This window comes from Urocampus carinirostris, chromosome 8 (assembly GCF_059441175.1).
Source record: "Urocampus carinirostris isolate Australia breed hairy pipefish chromosome 8, RoL_Ucar_1.0, whole genome shotgun sequence".
Lineage (NCBI taxonomy): Eukaryota > Metazoa > Chordata > Actinopteri > Syngnathiformes > Syngnathidae > Urocampus > Urocampus carinirostris.
The window spans coordinates 13313901-13333490 of record NC_142356.1 but is presented as its reverse complement, the minus strand read 5'-3'; the positions used below and the strand labels follow the sequence as shown (position 1 = coordinate 13333490).

General features: G+C 39.5%; 1 protein-coding gene and 1 pseudogene across 1 annotated transcript in view; one reads left to right on the top strand and one right to left on the bottom strand.

Moving 5' to 3' along the window:
* The window catches only part of LOC148360750 (teneurin-3-like), a 238694-nt gene that overhangs the window by 166519 nt on the left and 52585 nt on the right, over positions 1-19590 (top strand). Inside the window, exons 25-31 of the mRNA XM_088341657.1 lie at positions 4840-4964; positions 7397-7504; positions 9705-9859; positions 12068-12169; positions 12243-12416; positions 13403-13462; positions 16791-16953. Coding sequence (XP_088197783.1) covers positions 4840-4964; positions 7397-7504; positions 9705-9859; positions 12068-12169; positions 12243-12416; positions 13403-13462; positions 16791-16953 — 887 coding nt within the window. The remainder of the gene's footprint in view (positions 1-4839; positions 4965-7396; positions 7505-9704; positions 9860-12067; positions 12170-12242; positions 12417-13402; positions 13463-16790; positions 16954-19590) is intronic.
* On the bottom strand, positions 17389-17509 carry LOC148360751 (U2 spliceosomal RNA; annotated as a pseudogene).

The following is a 19590-nucleotide window of genomic DNA, read 5'->3' as shown; positions in this document are numbered from 1 at the left end:
ATTGTCTTGTTCTTTTTCATGTGATAGCTAGTATCTGTTCTCTAATTCCTATTTCCTCTCTTCTTCCTTTGCTTTCACCGTAATTAGAGACAAAGATTTCAGACATAGGTAAGCGTAAAGAATCACTTTTATCACACTAACAAAGCAGACTTGTTTCTTTCTTTTTTTGTTCCTCATGCAAATGATAAAATTCTAGTCCTGGATTCAGCACAATGCACCTCCTTAACTATGTTCCTGTTCTTTCATTCAAGATTCAATATTGTCGATTGCCATTAATATACAATACCAATGACATTTTCCTTGCAACCCTGGTGTACAGTGTTTAGCAAAGAAGCTTAAACAAGGATACAATAAAATCAAACCTAATCAAATATGTGTGGCTTAGTCGGAAATGTTCGTTGTTCTGCGGCCCACACCTTATAAGTGGTTGTCCTGTTGTTGGGGATGGGTGGTGGGAAGGGGTCTGATGGACTTGACAGCTCTGGGGAAAAAAGTCTGTCTCTCAGTCTGTTTGTGGCGGCGTAGATGTTCCTGCACTGCTTTCCTGATGGAACTGGCTCTCCTCTTGACTCGGCCCGCATATGTGGATACCAAATCAGGGTTGGGGCAGCCTAAGAAGCCCTGTGCAGTCTTGACCACCTGTGCTACTTGTTTATTTTCTTTGCTGTGCAGCTGCCAAGACCACACAGTCACGTAGAGGTAGAGGATGCTCTCAATTGTCAATCTCTGTATGAATTAAGGAGCAGTTGAGGTGAGAAACCAGCAAGTTTCCTGAGAAAAAAGATCCTTTGCTGAGCCCTTCTTCACCAATGACAAGTGTTTGTAGTCCAGGAGATGTCTGATGTGATGTGGAGGTCCAGGAACTTGAGGTTGTCCACACGCTCCACCACTTCTCCTCTTGTGGTTGGTCTTTCTGGACCTCTTTAAGTCTACAATGACCTTCTTGAGCTTCTCAGTGTTCAGCACAAGGTCGTTTACCGAGCACCAGTGTAAAAGCTGGTGTCGCGCACAACTTCCACGACTGTATTGGTGGAATGGATGACAAAACAGTTGTGAGTAAACGGGGTGAAGAGGGCTGGGATGAGTACACACACCTTGGCGTACCTATGGGGAGGAACAGAGGGGATGATGTTGTCTTCCCTATTTTCACCACCTGAGGTCTGTTGATGAGAACGTCTGATCAAGTGGCATAATGAGGCAGACAGACCTACTGCGTGTAGCTTCAGTGTGGGATGATTATGTGTTAGGTTAACCCCAACACTTGTAATAAAAACCTGCACTCAAAGAAGACACACGGACGTGAGTATGACTTACTTGCAAGGAGAATGACCATAGACTGCCTGTTGCAGTCTACTAGACACTCTGAAAAAGTCTATCTCGTCCTTGCCTTTTTATTGTATTAGGAATGCCCTAGTTTACATACTGTTTCTTCTGCTAAAGGGAGGGGGAGTGACCAAAAAACAGTTTGAGATCTGTTTTCACAACATCTTATTGTGTCAACACCTGTTTAAACTTACAACAACATGTTATCGTATCAACAATATTACTACTATTGAACTAGGCGAGAATGGCACACTAAGCAAGAATAGAACACAGTATGCAACAGTAGAATAACTTAACTTAAAACAACCGCCTAGCATATGTGTTTATACAGTATATGATATGTTGTGGCTGGTTGTTACAGTAGGTCTGTTCAATAAAAACACCACATGTCTGGTGAAATGGCTTGCCCAACATAAAGTGATTTGCTATCTTAAGATGACAATATACTTCAAATTCAAATTTATACGTGAAGTGCTGAGTGGAATCAAGTGTTTCCTAGAAACTGTAACACCGGTGGACCGAAAAAGGACTGAAAGCAAACAAACTGAATTAAAACCGGTGATAGGATTCCACAACATGCTTGTTTTATGACCTATTTATGTTAAGGTTTGCGTATGGTTATGAACTTCTGTCTTCATGAATGCTAGTGCTACGAGATATTTTATCAAGGAGTCAACCTAGCATGTTTTCATGTAAAATATTAAATATATGGTGAATCTACAGTACAGTACAGTACTGAAATGGCATCATAATTTAAAAAAATTAGCAGTAACGCTTCTGATAACCACTCTAGTGTTTCATTGTGTACAGCTATAGCTCAGTACAACAGTTTTTTGGGGGGGCACAATTGAACTGAATGGATGGATAAATTAGATAGATAGATCGATAGATAGATAGATACTTTATTCATCCCCGTAGGGAAATTCACACTTCCAGCAGTATCCTTGTGTTGAAAAATAAAATAATAATAAAATGAAATAAATAGAATACAGAAATACCCAATATAACGTGTTGATATAGAGTGTTTAAATAGTGCTACATAAAATACACACTGTAATAAAAATAAGGTAATATGCAAATGTGGGTCTGGGGTTTAATGTGGGTTTAGACTCCCCCGGGTGGAGTTAAAGAGCCTCAAGGCACGAGGAAGAAATGATCTCCTCAGTCTGTTATTATTATTAATTATTATTATTAGTAGTAGTATTGTTTCATAAAATATGAATATGATACAGCCTGATTAAGTAATTGTTATCAAGCAAAAAAAAATGCAGTTTGTATTGCTTTGCCTCCTTTTGATTACTGAGCAGTAAATAAAACGCTAGTGTCAATTTAAACATTTTTTACCCACTGTGTGTTTTTCAACCCAATAAATCATCACATTTAGGCCCATTTACACTCACATTTGTTTAACCAGTCTCATTTTCGTCATATCACTCAAATAAATTCAATCTACAAACACAAACAAACATTGTGTCATGGTTTATTGCACCGCAACCGAAATGCAAAAACACTGCGTGAAACACAAAGGATAGTACACCTATTTCCTTTCAAATACCTCACTGTTTATGAATCTTTATTTGAGGGAAAGCGAGATTCAAATTAACTCCAGACAATTGCATCATACAGGGAAAATGTACTTAGATGATGCCCTGTATTCTGAAAGTGGGAAACTAACAATCACTGCACTTTCCGTTTCATTTTTGTGCATTGTTTAAATTCCTCAGTCCTTTTTTCTCTCCTCTGTCCATTTCTAATCCTGACAAGTGTTTCCAGATAAAGAGCCTATTTTAGTGTTGTCAGCTCCAATAAATGGCACAGTCATCACTTTAGCAGCAGCCTGAAGCAAGGAGACCTAAAAAGAGCCACAGAACAAAGGAGGCAGAGTGAGCCGGCTATAGATAGTCGGGGTGTGATTCGTTCTTTGTTTTTATTTGGAGAATTCTTTTTAAATATTTGCACTGAATATTTATTTAATCAATTTCAAGGATGGAGCAATTCCAGTTATGCCATATTTGCCTTGCATCCCGTCCTTATTCAACATATGTACTGTCTTAGAGCTGGGGTCTCATTGAATTCATCGTATTTTCTGGACTACACCTGATTATAGGGCACAGGAAATTTAAACTACCGTATTTTCACGACTATAAGGCGCACCGGTTTATTGGGCGCACCACCCAAAAATAGTTTTTGGTCCTATATTTTCCATGCATAAGGCGCACCTGATTATAAGGCGCTACAATGGGAGCGTCGACCAAACAGTCAGATAATTCAGTCCAACTTATTACCCCCTTAACATTCCCAAAGCTTGCAAAGAAGCAAATACGTGTCTCAGACATGTACGGAAACAGTGTCTGTACGATGTCACCAATCACTCAAATGCATCGTTCCAAATATCATTCAGAAGGTTAAAGTCTTGGGATTCAAGAAATGCCAACCATTTCTTAGTTTCCATTTTATTTTTCGCTGGCAACTGTGTGGACAGCAAAGTAAGAATTTTATTGTGCAGAGAAACGGGGTTCTTTACTGTGCATATGACAATAAACACTTTGAATTGAATTTAGTTAAAAAATAGACTCATCACAGAAACATCAAGATCGTTCTAAAACAAGATACCGGGAAAATATAAAGCCACATAGCTCACCTAAGTTCTCTTGCAGCCATCACGTTCAAAAATGATACGTAACCGTGGTCTTCTTACAACCGTGAGTGTAGTAAATCCAGGAGAGTAAAATATTTACAAATACAGAATAGTAAAAAATGTTTTCTCTATGCCGTAGTGCAACCCAACGTGTGATTCACATTCATCTTTTTCGGCCAATTGCAGGCTTTGTTTCGCCCCTTTAGCCTATGCGAGCCTGTAAATGATCAAAAGGATCAGCCTCCTTTTCCCCCGAATAACTTTAGCCAATAGTGACTGATTCAAATGATGATTTACACATCGGTTAGGAAATGAAACGCTGGTGTATATATATCCCAACATACACCGCGCACGACTTCGCCTTCGGGGGAAAATCGAGTCGGTGGCTGCTTGCCTTACTTGCAAGACTTTGCAACTTAATATTGATCCATATATAAGGCGCACTGTATTATAAGGCGCATGGTCAGCTTTTAAAAAAAATAAAAGCTTTTTGGTGCGCCTTATAGTCGTGAAATACGGTATAGTAAGAGTGTGGTTTGCACAAAAAAACATAAGAAAGTTTAGAGAAAAAACATCTTTTTTCATGGATTAGATATCTATTTGTCTATATAACAAAGCCATATCCACTTGAGTCATGAACACACTCACATACACCATTTATTTCCCTTCGCTCATCCCAACCTGACATCAAAAATTAAACCCACAGCCCAACAAGGGTTGAGTTGCTGTGCCATGCAACCCTTAATCATCAGAGAGGCCCAACAGCATACACCGGTTTACCCCCTCTGCATCATATGCGTCAATATCATTAGCCAGTCATGCTCCATGTATGAATTGTTATGATGTGTTTTGTTGAATCCCTTCTCTCTCTATCTTAGCAACAACCCTGCTCATCGATATTATCTGGCTACTGATCCAGTAACAGGACAACTCTACGTGTCAGACACCAACTCAAGACGGATCTACCGACCAAAGAACCTCAGCGGTGCCCGAGACCTGATCAGTAAGTCCCTATTGCATTTATCATTTTTATACAGGTCTGTTCCTTATTCCATAAGCATCATTTGTATTTCATTCAAGTTAGGTACTCAGCAGAGGTGGGTAGAGTAGCTGAAAAATGTAACTAAAGTAAAAGTACTGGTACTTCAGAAATAGAAGGTAGTCACCCAATTGCTGTATTTTCACGCCGTAGGGTGCATCGTATTAAAAGGCGGAGTCTCTGTAGCTGGTTCTATTACTGTTTATTAACACTACACAGGGCGCACCGCACGATAGGGTGGCCTTTGCTGCAGCCGTGTTACAACAACACAGAAAAGCATACAAGTGTGCGTATTTAGAAATACAACGGAAGAAAGTTTTGTTGTGGTTTATTTTTTTATTGATTACAAGGTAAAAAACTCGGATAAAACTATTTTTTTTCTTTTAAAGAGCTGAGGCAAATCATCGTTTGGTACTCAAATTTTTACCGGTAATCCATATAAAATAACACCATCAAAATCCTCGTCCTCTGTTCCATACCTGTCGCGCTCCAGGGCTCCATGCCCTTACAAACTGTCGTATTTTCCCTTACAAAATAGTCTTACACCATTTTTTTTTTCAAACGTGTTTATTTATGTAGTTTAACATGTTATATTGTACATGTGTTTCTTCATATCATGAGGTCCGTTCTCTAAAAAGTGACGGACTTCCTTTCACTACACAACTACCACATGAAATCCGAGGCGGCATGCGCACAGTAGCATCAAACGCTCGTTTCGTTTGCAACAAAAAAAAAAAAACGATACCGAGATAGAGGCTACCGCGGCGAACTCCTATGACTTGATTGATTTGCCGTTTTGTGAAAGTCGGTGTATACCGGATGGTACCCATCATTGACAAATTTGCGTTTTTCCGTACAGATTTTCACACTGTCACAGGAAATTGCACTCAAGTCTCATTTAGTTGTGAATGTGAATGGTCTTGAAAGACGTCGGATTTTACCCAAAAATGGTTCAAGTCTATGACTCGGCCAAGGCTCGAACGTGTGACCTCCCAGTCTCAGGGCGCCCAACCCTAAGGCGACACAGGGCGCACTGCACGACAAGGCACAAGAAAATCTGAGACTTGTATGTGTGGCTTATGGTTGTGAAAATATGGTGACTACTTGAGTGTAAGTTAAAAAAGTACTTAGTGAAAAAATTATTGAAGTACTGAGTAAATGTAGCAAGGTCTTATTTATTGATTTTTCTTTTAAACAGATCATCAGCATCCATCCAATCAACAATAAATTACGTGTCTGTGTAATTGTAAGTCTGCTGACAGTTTGTTTGAGTTAACCCTCTTTGGATCAAATAATTATATATTTGGTTGAGGCTACAGCTATATACACTGAGCATAAAGTACAGAAAAAAGAAAACCTTCCTAACTCTGCTCACAAGTGGTGGTTGTTTGGGTCACTGGTCAAAATTAATCTGCCTTTGCACAGACGGACAAAACACCTATTTACGTTGAGGGGATTTAAATAACGGCTTCAATGTAGCCTATTGTAGCGTCATAAGCTTAGAGCAGGGGTGTCAAACTGGTTTTAGCTGGGGGGACACAAATGCTATAAAAAAAAATCTCACGGGGGCTGGACTAGTAAAATTAAGAGAAAGAGAGAGCGATTAACAGATAGGGAGAACAAGGGAGACAGAGTAACAGTGAAAGAAAGAGAGAGCAAAATAGAGATGTGAATGGAGAAGAAGGGGGAAATGAATAGAGAGAGAGAAAGAAAGTGATAAAAGAGAAAGATAAAAAGAATAAGAGAAGTGAAACGACAGAAAGAAAAAGAGTCAGCAGGAGAAATCGAGACAAAGTGAGGTGTGAGAGAGAGAGGTCGAAAAAGGGAAAGAAAGAGGGTGAGAAAGAGAAAAATAGAAAGAAAGAGAAATACATGTAAATTAGAGAGAGAAAATCGAAAGAGAGCAAGACAGAGAAAACGAAAGAGTTGGTGAGAGAGAAATAGAGAAAAGAGAGAGAAAGGGAGAGTGAACAAGAGAAAGAAAAAAGGGAGAAATAAATAAAAAAGAAGTGAGTCAGAGAGAAATGGAGAAAATACCACCGCAATTGTTTTGCAAGTGTTAACTGGATTTGGTGACATCCGGTGGAAAACTTAAAACTACAGCTCATTTTCCTCTTGCGCTTCTCTTACTGTTGTCTTGCGGGCCGGATTTAAACCACTGGTGGGCCTGATCCGGCCCGCGGGCCGCCTGTTTGACACCTGAGGCTTAGAGCTTCTTATTCACAAATAAAATTCACAAGTAAAAATAAAAAATATAGTGATTTCAAAATACTCAAAATGTCCCAAACTTCACTGAGGTAAATGTAACTTGTTACTACCCACCTCGGGTAGTAAGGAGAGAGAAAAAAACTGAATTCAGAGAAACACGGAGCAATAATTCATTTGTTTGTATTAAGGTAATGGAGAGGTTGTGGCCGGTACCGGTGAACAATGTCCGCCATTTGACGAAGCACGTTGCGGAGATGGAAGAAAAGCTACAGAAGCTCAGCTACTGGGACCAAAAGGTACGCCATCATTCCATATCTATGATCTACCATAAATTCCAGACTATTGAGCGCACCTAATTATGAGCCGCACCCACCACATTTTAAGAGGAAAACTGATTTTGTACTTACACAAGCCGCACCTGTCTATAAGCCGCATGCGCCCGCATTAAAAAAATTGTAACACAAACACAAAATTAACCCAAACCCTACTTTAAGTCCCGCGATTGAAACTGAATGTCCTTTGTTAAAGTACACACTCGATTCACTTGTAGAATGATAAGTCAAAGATTTACAACTCTTTTTGTCCAAAAATTAGCCAAAGTAAAATACACAGTTGCAAAGTTTTTAGGGCTGTAAACTGGTCGTCTCCAAATGGTCACGTTTGGAAACGCTTTAGGTTTCTTATCAAATATTTGATATTGTCCCAGCTGTTTTCTAGCAAAGATGCCCATGCTACACTCTTTTGTAGGCATTTCATTGCAAAAATAAATTCAGGCGTGAATATTTCTGTGTGTTCGAACTTAGATTACTCAATGTTTGTAGCACTTGCAGTGATATTTCAGTTTGGGACCAAACGTAAGAGACAAAAGAGACCAAAACCGTCCATTTTCTCCACATGAACAGCATTTAATTTACTTTGGGTAGATAGATAGATAGATAAATAGATAGATAAACACTTTATTAGGGAAATTCACACTTCCAGCAGTATCCTTGTGTTGAAAAATAAAATAATTAAATAAAAGATATAGAATACAAAATGTCCCAATATAGTGTTGATATAGAGTATTTAAATAGTGCTACGTAAAATACACACTGTGATAAGAATAGGGTAATATGCAAATGCCGGGGTGGGTTTTAATGTTGGCTTTTACTCCCCCGGGTGCAGTTAAATAGCCTCATGGCATGAGGAAGAAATGATCTCCTCAGTCTGTCTGTGAAACAAGACTGTGACAGCAGTCTGTCGCTGAAGCTGCTCTTCTGTATGGAGATGATGCTGTGTCGTGGATGTGATGAATTGGGTACGTCTAGGATTAAGATTTTAGGTGATTTTATAGTAAAGTTAAGGTATTTATAGTTGCAAAACTGCAAAAAGTAACCTGAGATCAGTGTTCCCTCTAAGCTGCGCGCGTGCGCAATTGCACACTGCTCGCACATTCTCAGCGCACAAGAAAATCTAGCCAGCGCACAAAAATCAGGGCTCAAAATGACTAATTAAGAAGCGACTTAAGTCAAAGTTACAGTGCATGAAGGTCAAAATACACGGCTTCCCCTGACGTTGTGTCCTGAATGCGGTATTTTGAAGTCGAGTCGAAGTAGAACGAAGTTGAGTTAAATTAGTAGAGAACCGGCTTCTTCGGCTCGGCTCACTAAAAGGAACCGGCTCTTTTGGGTCTTAAACGGCTCCTCAGGTTGTTTTTGCTTCTTTAATCCCAACATGACCAAATATGATGTAAAATTTTGCATAAAATGACTTAAAGGAAGGGGGGAATAGAACAAAAAAAAATACCAAAATGAAAAATTAGTGAAAAGCTGAAGAAAAAAGAAACAAAAGGAAGAGGAAAAAAGAAGGAACATTTTAGAAAAAAAGCCAGAAAAAAAGAAAAGAACGAAATGTAGGAAAAAAGTAAATAGAGAACAAAAAGAAAAATGTAACAAAAAAGTAGAAAAAAATACGGAAAAAAGAAGAAAGTTTGTGTTGCATTCAAATAATTTCCAATTATAGCAAGTGAATCTTGTTGCCAACATTGTACTTCAGCTAAAAAATGTGACTAAGTACAGTTCTGTATCTTTCAACTGACTCAATAAGCCCCCAAAAATGTTAATATTATGCGACAAAATATATCAGGAAATAAAAAGAAATGGATATCTTGTGAAAGAATTGTAAGAACAAACGACGTTTGTAGGCCCTGCAACCTTTGCAATCGTATATTAGTCATTCAAAAGAGAAAAATATTTTTGCATTGCTGGAAACTCAGCAAAATGTAACTTGATGTCAAGTTTTGGAGATGTTTGATAATGAATTATCTTGCCACACTTGGGATTATGGTTGCTCACTGTTGTTTCAAGCGTTACTCACCGACTTTGTGTGAACGCTCAGACCCGTGGGAATTTACAGGGAACATTGCCTGAGATCCACCAAGGCACTATAGTAGACAGTAGAAATCAAATAAGACATGCAGAGCTTAAGTCATGTTGTTTCACCCCTGACTCTTTTAAGGAATCGCAGTTGACAAAAAGGGTCTGATCTACTTTGTGGATGGGACAATGATACGAAAGGTGGACCGCAACGGGATCATCTCCACAGTGCTTGGAAGCAATGACTTGACATCTGCAAGACCTCTCACCTGCGACACCAGCATGCACATAAGACAGGTGACAGGGAGCACGTCCTTCTTTACTGTTGGAAACTTATGAATTATTGTGTATGAAACTCATAAATAAAAGTTACAGGACACCAGGGCCATAAAGTTGCCTGCCCCATTTTTCACAACTTCATTCTTCCAATGTTTGCGTTGCATCGTCTGCTACAAGCCATGTGAACTCTTTCCACGATGCTTTTAACGTACATTTACGTTTTGTAGCGTCATCAATTTTGATAGCTTCTTTTGAATCTTTCTTCTTTGGCTGAGGTTTTGGCTCTATTCCTAACCACTTCTCCATTTTTCTTGTGTTTTCTGTGCCTCTACTTTGGAAAATAATATGCAAATGAACGATCTGATAACGCTCAGGAAAGTCCGGAAGCACGAAGATGCAGGCTTCCGATCGGCTGCCGAGTATGCAAATTGCCAAACGAACCGAAATTCCGAAATTCCCAAACCGAACGAAGATTTCGAAAACAGAATAAAGCAAATGTTTCATTTGAGAAAGAAAAAAAAATAAACGAAAGTCCAGGCAGACTTTATTTCAGACACTGTATAAGAGCTAAATTGATCGATTAGTTTTTCAATTAATCGATGAATCGGATGTCTTAAAGACTTTTCTAATTTCCTCCTGTTTATTCAACTGTTGACGTTTTGGACTTATAGAATAATAGTGCACAAAACAACAAGATATGTAATCGAAAACAATAATAAAATACAAGTCTTTGTCATTTCTCTTGAAAATTAACCAAAATACATAGAAATGTATGCTATACACCTGCAAATATGTAAGATGCTCTTTTCCTACCAATCTTGTATGAAGCTCACATTATTATTGGACTTATCATACAAAACAAAATAGAAAAAGGAATGATATGTGCTATGACGTATTTCATTGACCGGTGGCACCGTGTCGAAGAAAAGTAACAAAGAGCATGATGTTGCCACCACCATGTTTAACAGTGGGAATGGTGTTTCAACAGTGATGTACTGGGTTGATGCCTTGTCTTACACCAAACAACGTTTTGTATTCAGCACAAAAAGTTCAATTTTGGTCTCATCTGACCAGAGCACCTTGTTCCACATATTATCTGTTCATTCATTCATATATTATATTTGGATTTATCGTACAAAACAAAAATGAAAGAGCAACACATTACAATTTATGAGTTTTTTCTATCCATAAAAAATTATATAAAAATGTAAACAAACCCACTTTTCAAAATGTTGTCAACAAATTTGGGGGGAAACTTTGAAATATGGTAAACATTCCCAATATGAAAATGGTATCTGCTGTGTCTGAAATAACGTCTGCCCGGACGCCCGGGGCTTGCATCTTTTACGTCGAGCGTACAACTTACAAAATGTCTCCGCCCGGGTGGCCGACAACTTTTTTTTATCTTTTATTTTTTTCAAATCAAACAATTGTTCTATTCCGATTTCGAAATCTTGGTTCGGTTTGGAAATTTCCGAATTTTGGTTTATTTGGCAATTTGCATACTCGGCAGCGGATCAGAAGACTGCATCGAATATCTTCGTGCTTCTGAACTTTCCTGAGCGTTATAAAGTCGCGCATTTGCATATAATTTTCCAAAGTACACGCACAGAGAACACAAGAAAAATGGTTAGGAATCAAGCCAAAACCCTAGCCTCAGAAGAATGATTCAAAAGAAGCTAAAAAAAATGATGACGCTACAAAACGTAAACGTACATTAAAAGCATGGTGGAAAGAGGAGTTCACCTGGCTTGTAGTAGACGACCCAATGCAAACATTGGAATAATGAAGATGAGTTAATACAGGTACATACTGATGACAGATTGAAAACAGCTATGTCATATACATGCAATGAATGTTATAAGTAGATTTATAATAAACCTAATTTTAAAGTGTTTTCCTGTTATATATTCTGATTCTCAATCCTTAAGACTTTGCAACAATAGTTGTTTTTTTTTGCGATGAGTCGTCTTATTGTGTTTCAAGTTGTTAAAAATGGGGCAGGCAACTTTTCAGAGTTGTCTGCCCTGGTGTCCGCTAACTTTTTCGCACGAGTTTCAGACACTGGTATCTTCTCAAGAATGATCTATTATCTATATCTCTATTAATGTAGGTCCACCAACTTTAAACCTCGGGTCTTAACTCAAATGCTTTTATAGGGAGAATATTTCCTTAAAAACCTTTTGTCTGCAATGACTTTCCTCAACTCTACTCTTTTCCATGCAGGTCCGTTTGGAATGGCCCACAGACCTTGCCATTAGTCCCATGGATAACTCCATCTATGTTTTAGACAACAACGTTGTTCTCCAAATCACTGAGAATAGACAGGTATGGATTCAGTATTATTGATAAAAAACATAATTCAACAAAGGAAGGAATGTCTTTTTCTGTGCGCATTCAGGTCCGTATCGTGGCAGGCCGTCCCATGCATTGCCAAGTGCCGGGTGTTGAATACACGATGGAGAAGAGAGCAGTTCAGACCATGCTGGAGGGAGCAACGGCCATTACCATGTCCTACAATGGAATTCTATACATCGCAGAGACGGATGAAAAGAAAATCCATCGCATTCGACAGGTATTCACTGACACATTCTTAGCTGTTGGTTTGCAGGGAATTGGGAGACTCTGGGTTTTGTACAGGTGCTTGAAATCCTTGTGTCAGGAACCAGAACAGGATCAGGACCCAAACGCGTGACGTTCTCACATAAGCCTTTTATTTTACGGGAAAGTCATGCACGTTAGGCAGCGGTCTGGCGTGGTAAGACAAGAAGCCAGAGGCCGACGAGATCGATACCATTTGCCCGAGTGGATATCGGACAGATGGGGTCGATACCGGACAGGCAGGATAGATAATGAATCAGGATATCGAAAATAAGTAGGAGAAACCAGACGGGAACGAAAACTGGAGAAAATAATAAACAGGACAAAATAAACGGGAACAATACCGGACAGGAAATACCAACAGGAACAGGATTGAGTCGAAAAAAAGAGATGAAGAGGTGAAGAGAGAGAAAAAACAGAGAGAGATAGAGAGAGAGGGGGGGTGGAGCTAGATAGAGAGAGAGAGAGAGAGACTGAAAGAGTGGTGAAGAGAGAGAGATGGAGCTAGATAGATACATAGAGAGAGAGAGAGAAGGGGGGATAGAGCAAGATAGAGAAGGAGAGAGAGAGAGAGAGAGAGATAGATATATAGAGGAAGAGAGAGAGAGAGGGATGGAGCTAGATAGATAAATATAGAGAGAGAGGAATAGAGCTAGATAGACAAATAGAGAGAGAGAGAGAGGATAGAGCAAGATAGATTGATAGAAAGAGAGAGAGATAGAGCTAGATAGATAGAGGAAAAGAGAGAGAGGGGGATGGAGCTAGATAGATACATAGAGAGAGAGAGAGAGAGAGAGAGAGAGAGAGAGAGAGAGAGAGAGAGAGAGAGAGAGAGAGAGAGAGAGAGAGAGAGCAAGCAAAAACCTACCATTTTCTCACATTTTGCATGTTTAAGAATTTGGGATTACCTTTATCAGACTTTCATTTCCCACCCCTTTAGTCACCGCTTCTTGTTCTTAGGTGTCAACTGAAGGAGAAATCACCAACATTGCCGGAGCACCATCTGATTGTGACTGCAAGGTAACCACTCATTTCTTTTCTTTTTTTTTTTCTTTTTTTTTTTAATTTTATTTTTTGTACAGCAACCACAAACAACTTCCATTATAACTCTAGCTCACTCACTGTATCAGTGGTGCCGTGGGAAAAAGATCCAATTTGTGTGCCTGTGCGACCTTGCCATATGTATCTTTCATTTGGATTTACTTTAACCGATGTTGCACTGACTGGAGGTGTCCTGCGAGGTTACTTATAATTACAGGTAAGATCGGACCAAAAAAAAATCAGGCCGACCCTACCCGAGTCACGGTATAAACCGAACCCGCCCAAATCCGATGGATGAACTTAACTTGATTTGATAACGGAACCAGAAATAAACTGGAGGCTTTAAATTGCAGAATACTTTAGCGCTCAACTATGCTAAACTAAGTAACTCAGGGTTTACTCGGGTCGGAGTCCCTTAAATCAAGTGTGCACTACAAGTGCAGCGTTTAAATGAACAGTTTACCGTTTATCTCGGCAACGTGCAGCGAACGAAAGTCAAACTGAACAAAATGGCACCGAAAAGAAAATCGAATTCTGCAAATTACGAGCTGCAAATGGTGAAAGTTTTGGCCAAAAAGCAGAGAGAAAATTTGTAAAGCTTGTAAGCTATTGGCAAGAAGCAGAAATGACGTCTGACATGAGGGAGGTGGAAGGAGCAAGCCGCGCGTCTTTTACCTCAAATTTGGATTTAGTGATTTGGAGTTAAAATGATAGTTTGGTGCACATTGTATATATATCTAAATCAGGGGTGTCAAACAGGTGGCCGCGGGCCAGATCAGGTCTGCAAAACAACGCTCGAAAAAGCGCAAGAGAAAAACGAGCTGCAGGTTGAAATATATCCACTTGATGTTGCCAAAACCTGGTGCCTCTCTCTCTCTCTCTCTCTCTCTCTCTCTCTCTCTCTCTCTCTTTTCTTTCTTTATTTTTCTCTTTTTCACTCTTTCACTCTCCTCCTCCCCTTCTCTATCTCTCTTTGTTCCTTATGTTCCTCTTTGTCTCTCTCTCAGTGTCATTTTACCTTCTTTTGCTCTCTCCCCTTTTTTCCTTTTCTCTCCTCTCTTTCTCTCTCTTGCTTTCTCCTTCCCTCTCTCTGATTCTATTTCTCTTTGTATTTCGTTCTTTCTCTCTCTTTCTTTCTCCTCTCTCTCACTATTTATTTTTGTTTCTCACACCCTCTCTCTTTCTCTTTCTTTGTCCCACCCTCTCTACTTTTCTCTCCCTCTCTTTCTCTTATTTCTTTCTCTGTCTCTCTAATTAACTTGTCCGGCCCCGGGAGAATATTCGTTCTATCGTGTAGCCCCCAGGTTAAAAGGGGTTTGACACCCCCTGATCTAAATAATTACTCGAGTAAAAGGAAGTGCATGGTTAATCACTTATTGATTGACATTTGAAGCCGGGATCTTACCTCTACTTTCAATGAGGCAGTGTCTGAAATAACGTCTGGCCATATGAAAGATTTTTTTCAAATCAAGCGATTGCTTGATTCTGATTTTCGGTTTGGAAATTTCGGAATTTCGGTTCGTTTGGCAATTTGCATACTCGGCAGCCAATCAGAAGCCTGCATCGAATAACTTCGTGATTCTGGACTCTCCCGAGCGTTATAAGGTCTTGCATTTCAGATTCATATATACTTTATTGTCATTCTCGTACACGTGTATACAGAACGAAATGTCGATACATCTGACCCGCACAGTTTCCTTGAATGTACAGATATAAATAAAATGTATTGAGTTGGAGTATTGAAATACTAATAATATACTAAATAATTATAGCGATGAGTATTATACAGTAGTGCAAAGAGTGCAAGAGGAGCAGCTAACTAGATGTGCAAAATGGGCAGTCAGGTAAACAAGTCAAGCATATCATTTTCCAAAGTAGACGCACAGAGAAAACAAGAAAATGGAGAAGTGGTCAGGAATCAAGCCAAAACCTCAGCCCTAGAAGAAAGATTCAAAAGAAGCTAACAAAATTGATGACGCTACAAAACGTAAAGGTACATTAAAAGCAATGTTCCCTCTAATTTTCCACGGGTCTGAGCGTTCACACAAAGTCGGTGAGCAACGCTCGAAACAACAGTGAGCAACCATAATCCCAAGTTTGGCAAGATAATTCATTATCAAGTTACATTTTGCTGAATTTCCGGCAATGCAAAATGATTTTTCTCTTTTGAAGGAATTGACTCATGTATTATTGCAAAGGTTGTACGGCCTACAAACGTCCTTTGTTCTTACAATTCTTTCACAAGATATCCATTTCTTTGTATTTCCTGATATATTTTGTCGCATAATATAAACATTTTTGGGGGCTTATTTAGTCGGTTGTAAGATACACAACTGTACTTAATCACATTCTTTAGTGGAAGTACAATGTTGGCAACAAGATTCACTTGATATCATTGGAAATTATTTGAACGCAACACAAACTTTTTCTTCTTTCTTCTTTTTTCTGTGTTTTTTAAAATTCCCTTAAAAAAAGTCTAATTGTGTTTATTTTTTCCGAGCTGTTACTTTTTTCTTTTTGTTCTCTATTTACTTTTTTCAAACATTTCTTTCTTTTCTTTTTTTCTGTTTTTTTTCTAAATGTTTCCTTCTTTTTTCTCTTCCTTTTGTTTGTTTTTTTCACTACTTTTTCATTTTGGTATTTTTTTATTTTTTGTTCTATTACCCCCTTCTTTTAAGTCATTTTGTGCATAATTTTACATAATATTTGGTCATGTTGGGATTAAAGAAGCAAAAACAACCCGAAGAGCCGTTTAGGACCCGAAAGAGCCGGTTCCTTTTAGTGAGCCGAGCCGAAGAAGCCGGTTCTCGACTAACTTTACTCAACTTTGTTCTCCTTCGACTCGACTTCGAAATAGCGTATTTAGGACACAACGTCAGGGGAACCCGTGTATTTTTACCTTCATGCACTGTAACTTTGACTTAAGTCGCTTCTTAATTAGTCATTTTGATCCCTGATTTTTGTGCACTGGCTAGATTTTCTTGTGCGCTGAGAATGAGCGAGCAGCTTAAAGGGAACACTGATTAAAAGCATTGTGAAAAGAGGAGTTCACCTGGCTTGTAGCAAACATTGCATAAATGAAGATGAGTCAATACAGGTACATACTGATGGCAAATGGAAAACAGCGATGTCATATCCATGCAATGAATATTCTAAGTAGATTTATAATAAACAATGTTTTTTTGTGATTCGTCGTCTTATTGTGTTTCAAGTTGTGAAAAATGGGGCAGGCAACTTGATGGCTGGGCAGGCAACTTTTCAGAGTCGCTAACTTTTTCCCATAACCGTCTGTTCCTCCCTCCCACAGAACGATGCCAACTGCGACTGTTACCAAACAGGAGACGGTTACGCCAAAGACGCAAGACTCAATTGTCCTTCTTCTTTGGCTGTTTCGCCGGACGGGACTCTGTTCGTGGCCGACCTAGGAAACATTCGCATCCGGGCGATTCGCCGCAACCAACCGCTTACTGGTATGAGACTTCATTGAGTTCTAATTGTTATCGTCCAACTTAGCACCACTATGGGTGCCATTAGATGACTTTTGATCATTTTAGTGAGTGGAAAATTCCGGACTATAGAGCGCACATGATTATAAGCCGCATCCACCACATTTTAGGGGGATAACCGCCTTTGTACTTACACAAGCCGCACCTGTATATAAGCCGCATGTGCCCATATTAAAACATGTAACACAATCAAGTTAACCCAAACCCGAATTTGAGTCCCGCAATTGTGACTGGGGGGTTTTGGGGTTTTTAAGGGTTATTGTTCCATCTTCGTTATTCATTATCCATTATCCGTTATCGGTCAGTTCATAATACGCTACAAAGCCTAGGAGCCGGGACACTTACTCTCAGCCAAAAGGCCAAGCTAAGGTCCTAGCCCTAAAGCCTTGCTGCGATCATTGCGAATGCACCGTTCCCGGAGGTACTGCAATACCGGGCCGATGCGTGGAGTGGACAGAGCAAGCTCTTATTCCATCTCCCAGATTGCACAAATCAAAGATCAAGGTATACAAAGAGGTATACAAATTCAGAACCAATGAGGTATACAAATTGTGACTGAGGGGGTTTGGGGTTTTTAAGGGTTATTGTTCTATCTTCGTTATTCATTATCCATTATCCGTTATCGGTCAGTTCATAATACGCTACAAAGCCAAGGAGCCGGGACTCTTACTCTCAGCCAAAAGGCCAAGCTAAGGTCCTAGCCCTAAAGCCTTGCTGCGATCATTGCGAATGCACCGTTCCCTGAGGTACTGCAATACCGGGCCGATGCGTGGAGTGGACAGAGCAAGCCAAATTGTGACTGAATATGAAGTAAAACGTCCAAAAACAACAGCCGGCAAAATGAACGGAAAATTATACCTGTACTTAAGGTGTGATGCAGACCTGCAGAGTACGGGTCCCGTTGAAAATAATCCAAGGAAAAAAAAAATGTATATTTCCAAAGGTAAGGGTGGGAAAAATATATATCCACTATTGTCCGCTGCGTCCACAAACACGTCTCACCTTTACTCCACTTCCCATCAGCCCCCGTTGTATTTGCCCCTTTTTTTTGATTCGCCCGTGGAAATCATATCAGAATAAGTCTCTAAAATAAATACATTACAAAAATATACAGTTTGCAAATACATATTATACATGGTTACACATATTTACAAAGGAAGACGGTACACCGAGAGAGTTTTCAAAGCTTTAATAATAATATTATAACTTTCATCCCAAACCGTGCCTGTGAAGGGTAGCAAAACGCTACTAGGAACACGCTCGCAACACAAAGAAATGGGTCAGTTAATAAAAAATACCGTACTTGTAAAAATCATGGTAAACCGTGCTCATCTTCCCCAGTATGGGAAAGAGACTTTGTCATATAGACGTCGTCCTATGCTCCTTTAATCAAAAACACGCCAGCTACACACTCGCATATATACCACCAGTCTAAATCTTACCCTTTGTACTCGAGCGCCGCTGGCGTCTGTTAGAAAAAGTACATAAATAGGCCGCATCTCTGAATAAGCTGCAGGGTTGAACATTTGGGAAAAAAGTAGCGGCTTCTAGTCCGGAATTTACGGTAGTCTGTTATTTTTTGTCTTAAACCCGATTAAAGTCAAGTGTTAAACCACTGTTCTTGTTTGCCCGCGTCCCTGCGTCCTAGACGCATCATTTTTGCTGGGGACGCATAGTGTCAAATTAACGTGCGTCCCCGGGACACAACTTTTTTGACACCAAATCGTCATAATTACCCGATTACTTTTTCTTTTCTTTTTTTTAACAAAGATTTACCGCACACCAAACTTTTCGTCAGGCAGATCCGCCATTGTTGTTTTGGTCTCGCGCCGATCTCAGCAAACGAGATCTCGTTGCTTCGAGATGACGTCATTGTTGTGGCGGTTGTCGAGCGAAAGAGAAGTATGCCTCCAAAAAAACAGTTGGTATTAGGTGCAAATCAACAAAAAATTGGTCATTTCTTCAGTGTCGGTAATAAGTCGAAACATAACACAGAAAGTGGTAACAACGGCAAGAATTCCGGCGCGAAAAAACGGCGGAGAAATTCTTCAGAAGACTGCGAAGGCAAGGAAAACACGTGTTTTGATGCAGACAGACACGAAACAGAGGAGGGAGGGGTGCTACTGCAAAGCCTCCAAATAACACGGCGTGCAAAGTGAAAATGTCTAAATTTCACCTAAAAATGCGCATTTGCCACTGCCGGCACGCGTGCCAAAGGTTGCCGACACCTGCTCTATATCCAGGGTTGGGTAGGGTTACTTTAACTGGATTACTTTCAATTCCTTTTGGATGACTCCAATACCAAATTATGCTAATAAAAGACAAAATAAACTAAATATGAATAAAATGATGACTCACAACACGTGGTAAGCTTTCTCTCCTGGCTTTGATCTCTTTGATCTCCGGCAAAACCAACATCAAATGCCACAGAAACAAAATGAAAATAAATCCAAACAGCTTGCCAACATCATTTTTGCCGTTACTCCCCAAGCCTGCACAAAATTGAGTCATTTTATTCATATTTAGTTTATTTTGTCTTTTATGAGCATATTTTGTATTGGAGTAATCCAAAAGTAATTGAAAGTAATCCAGTTAAAGTAA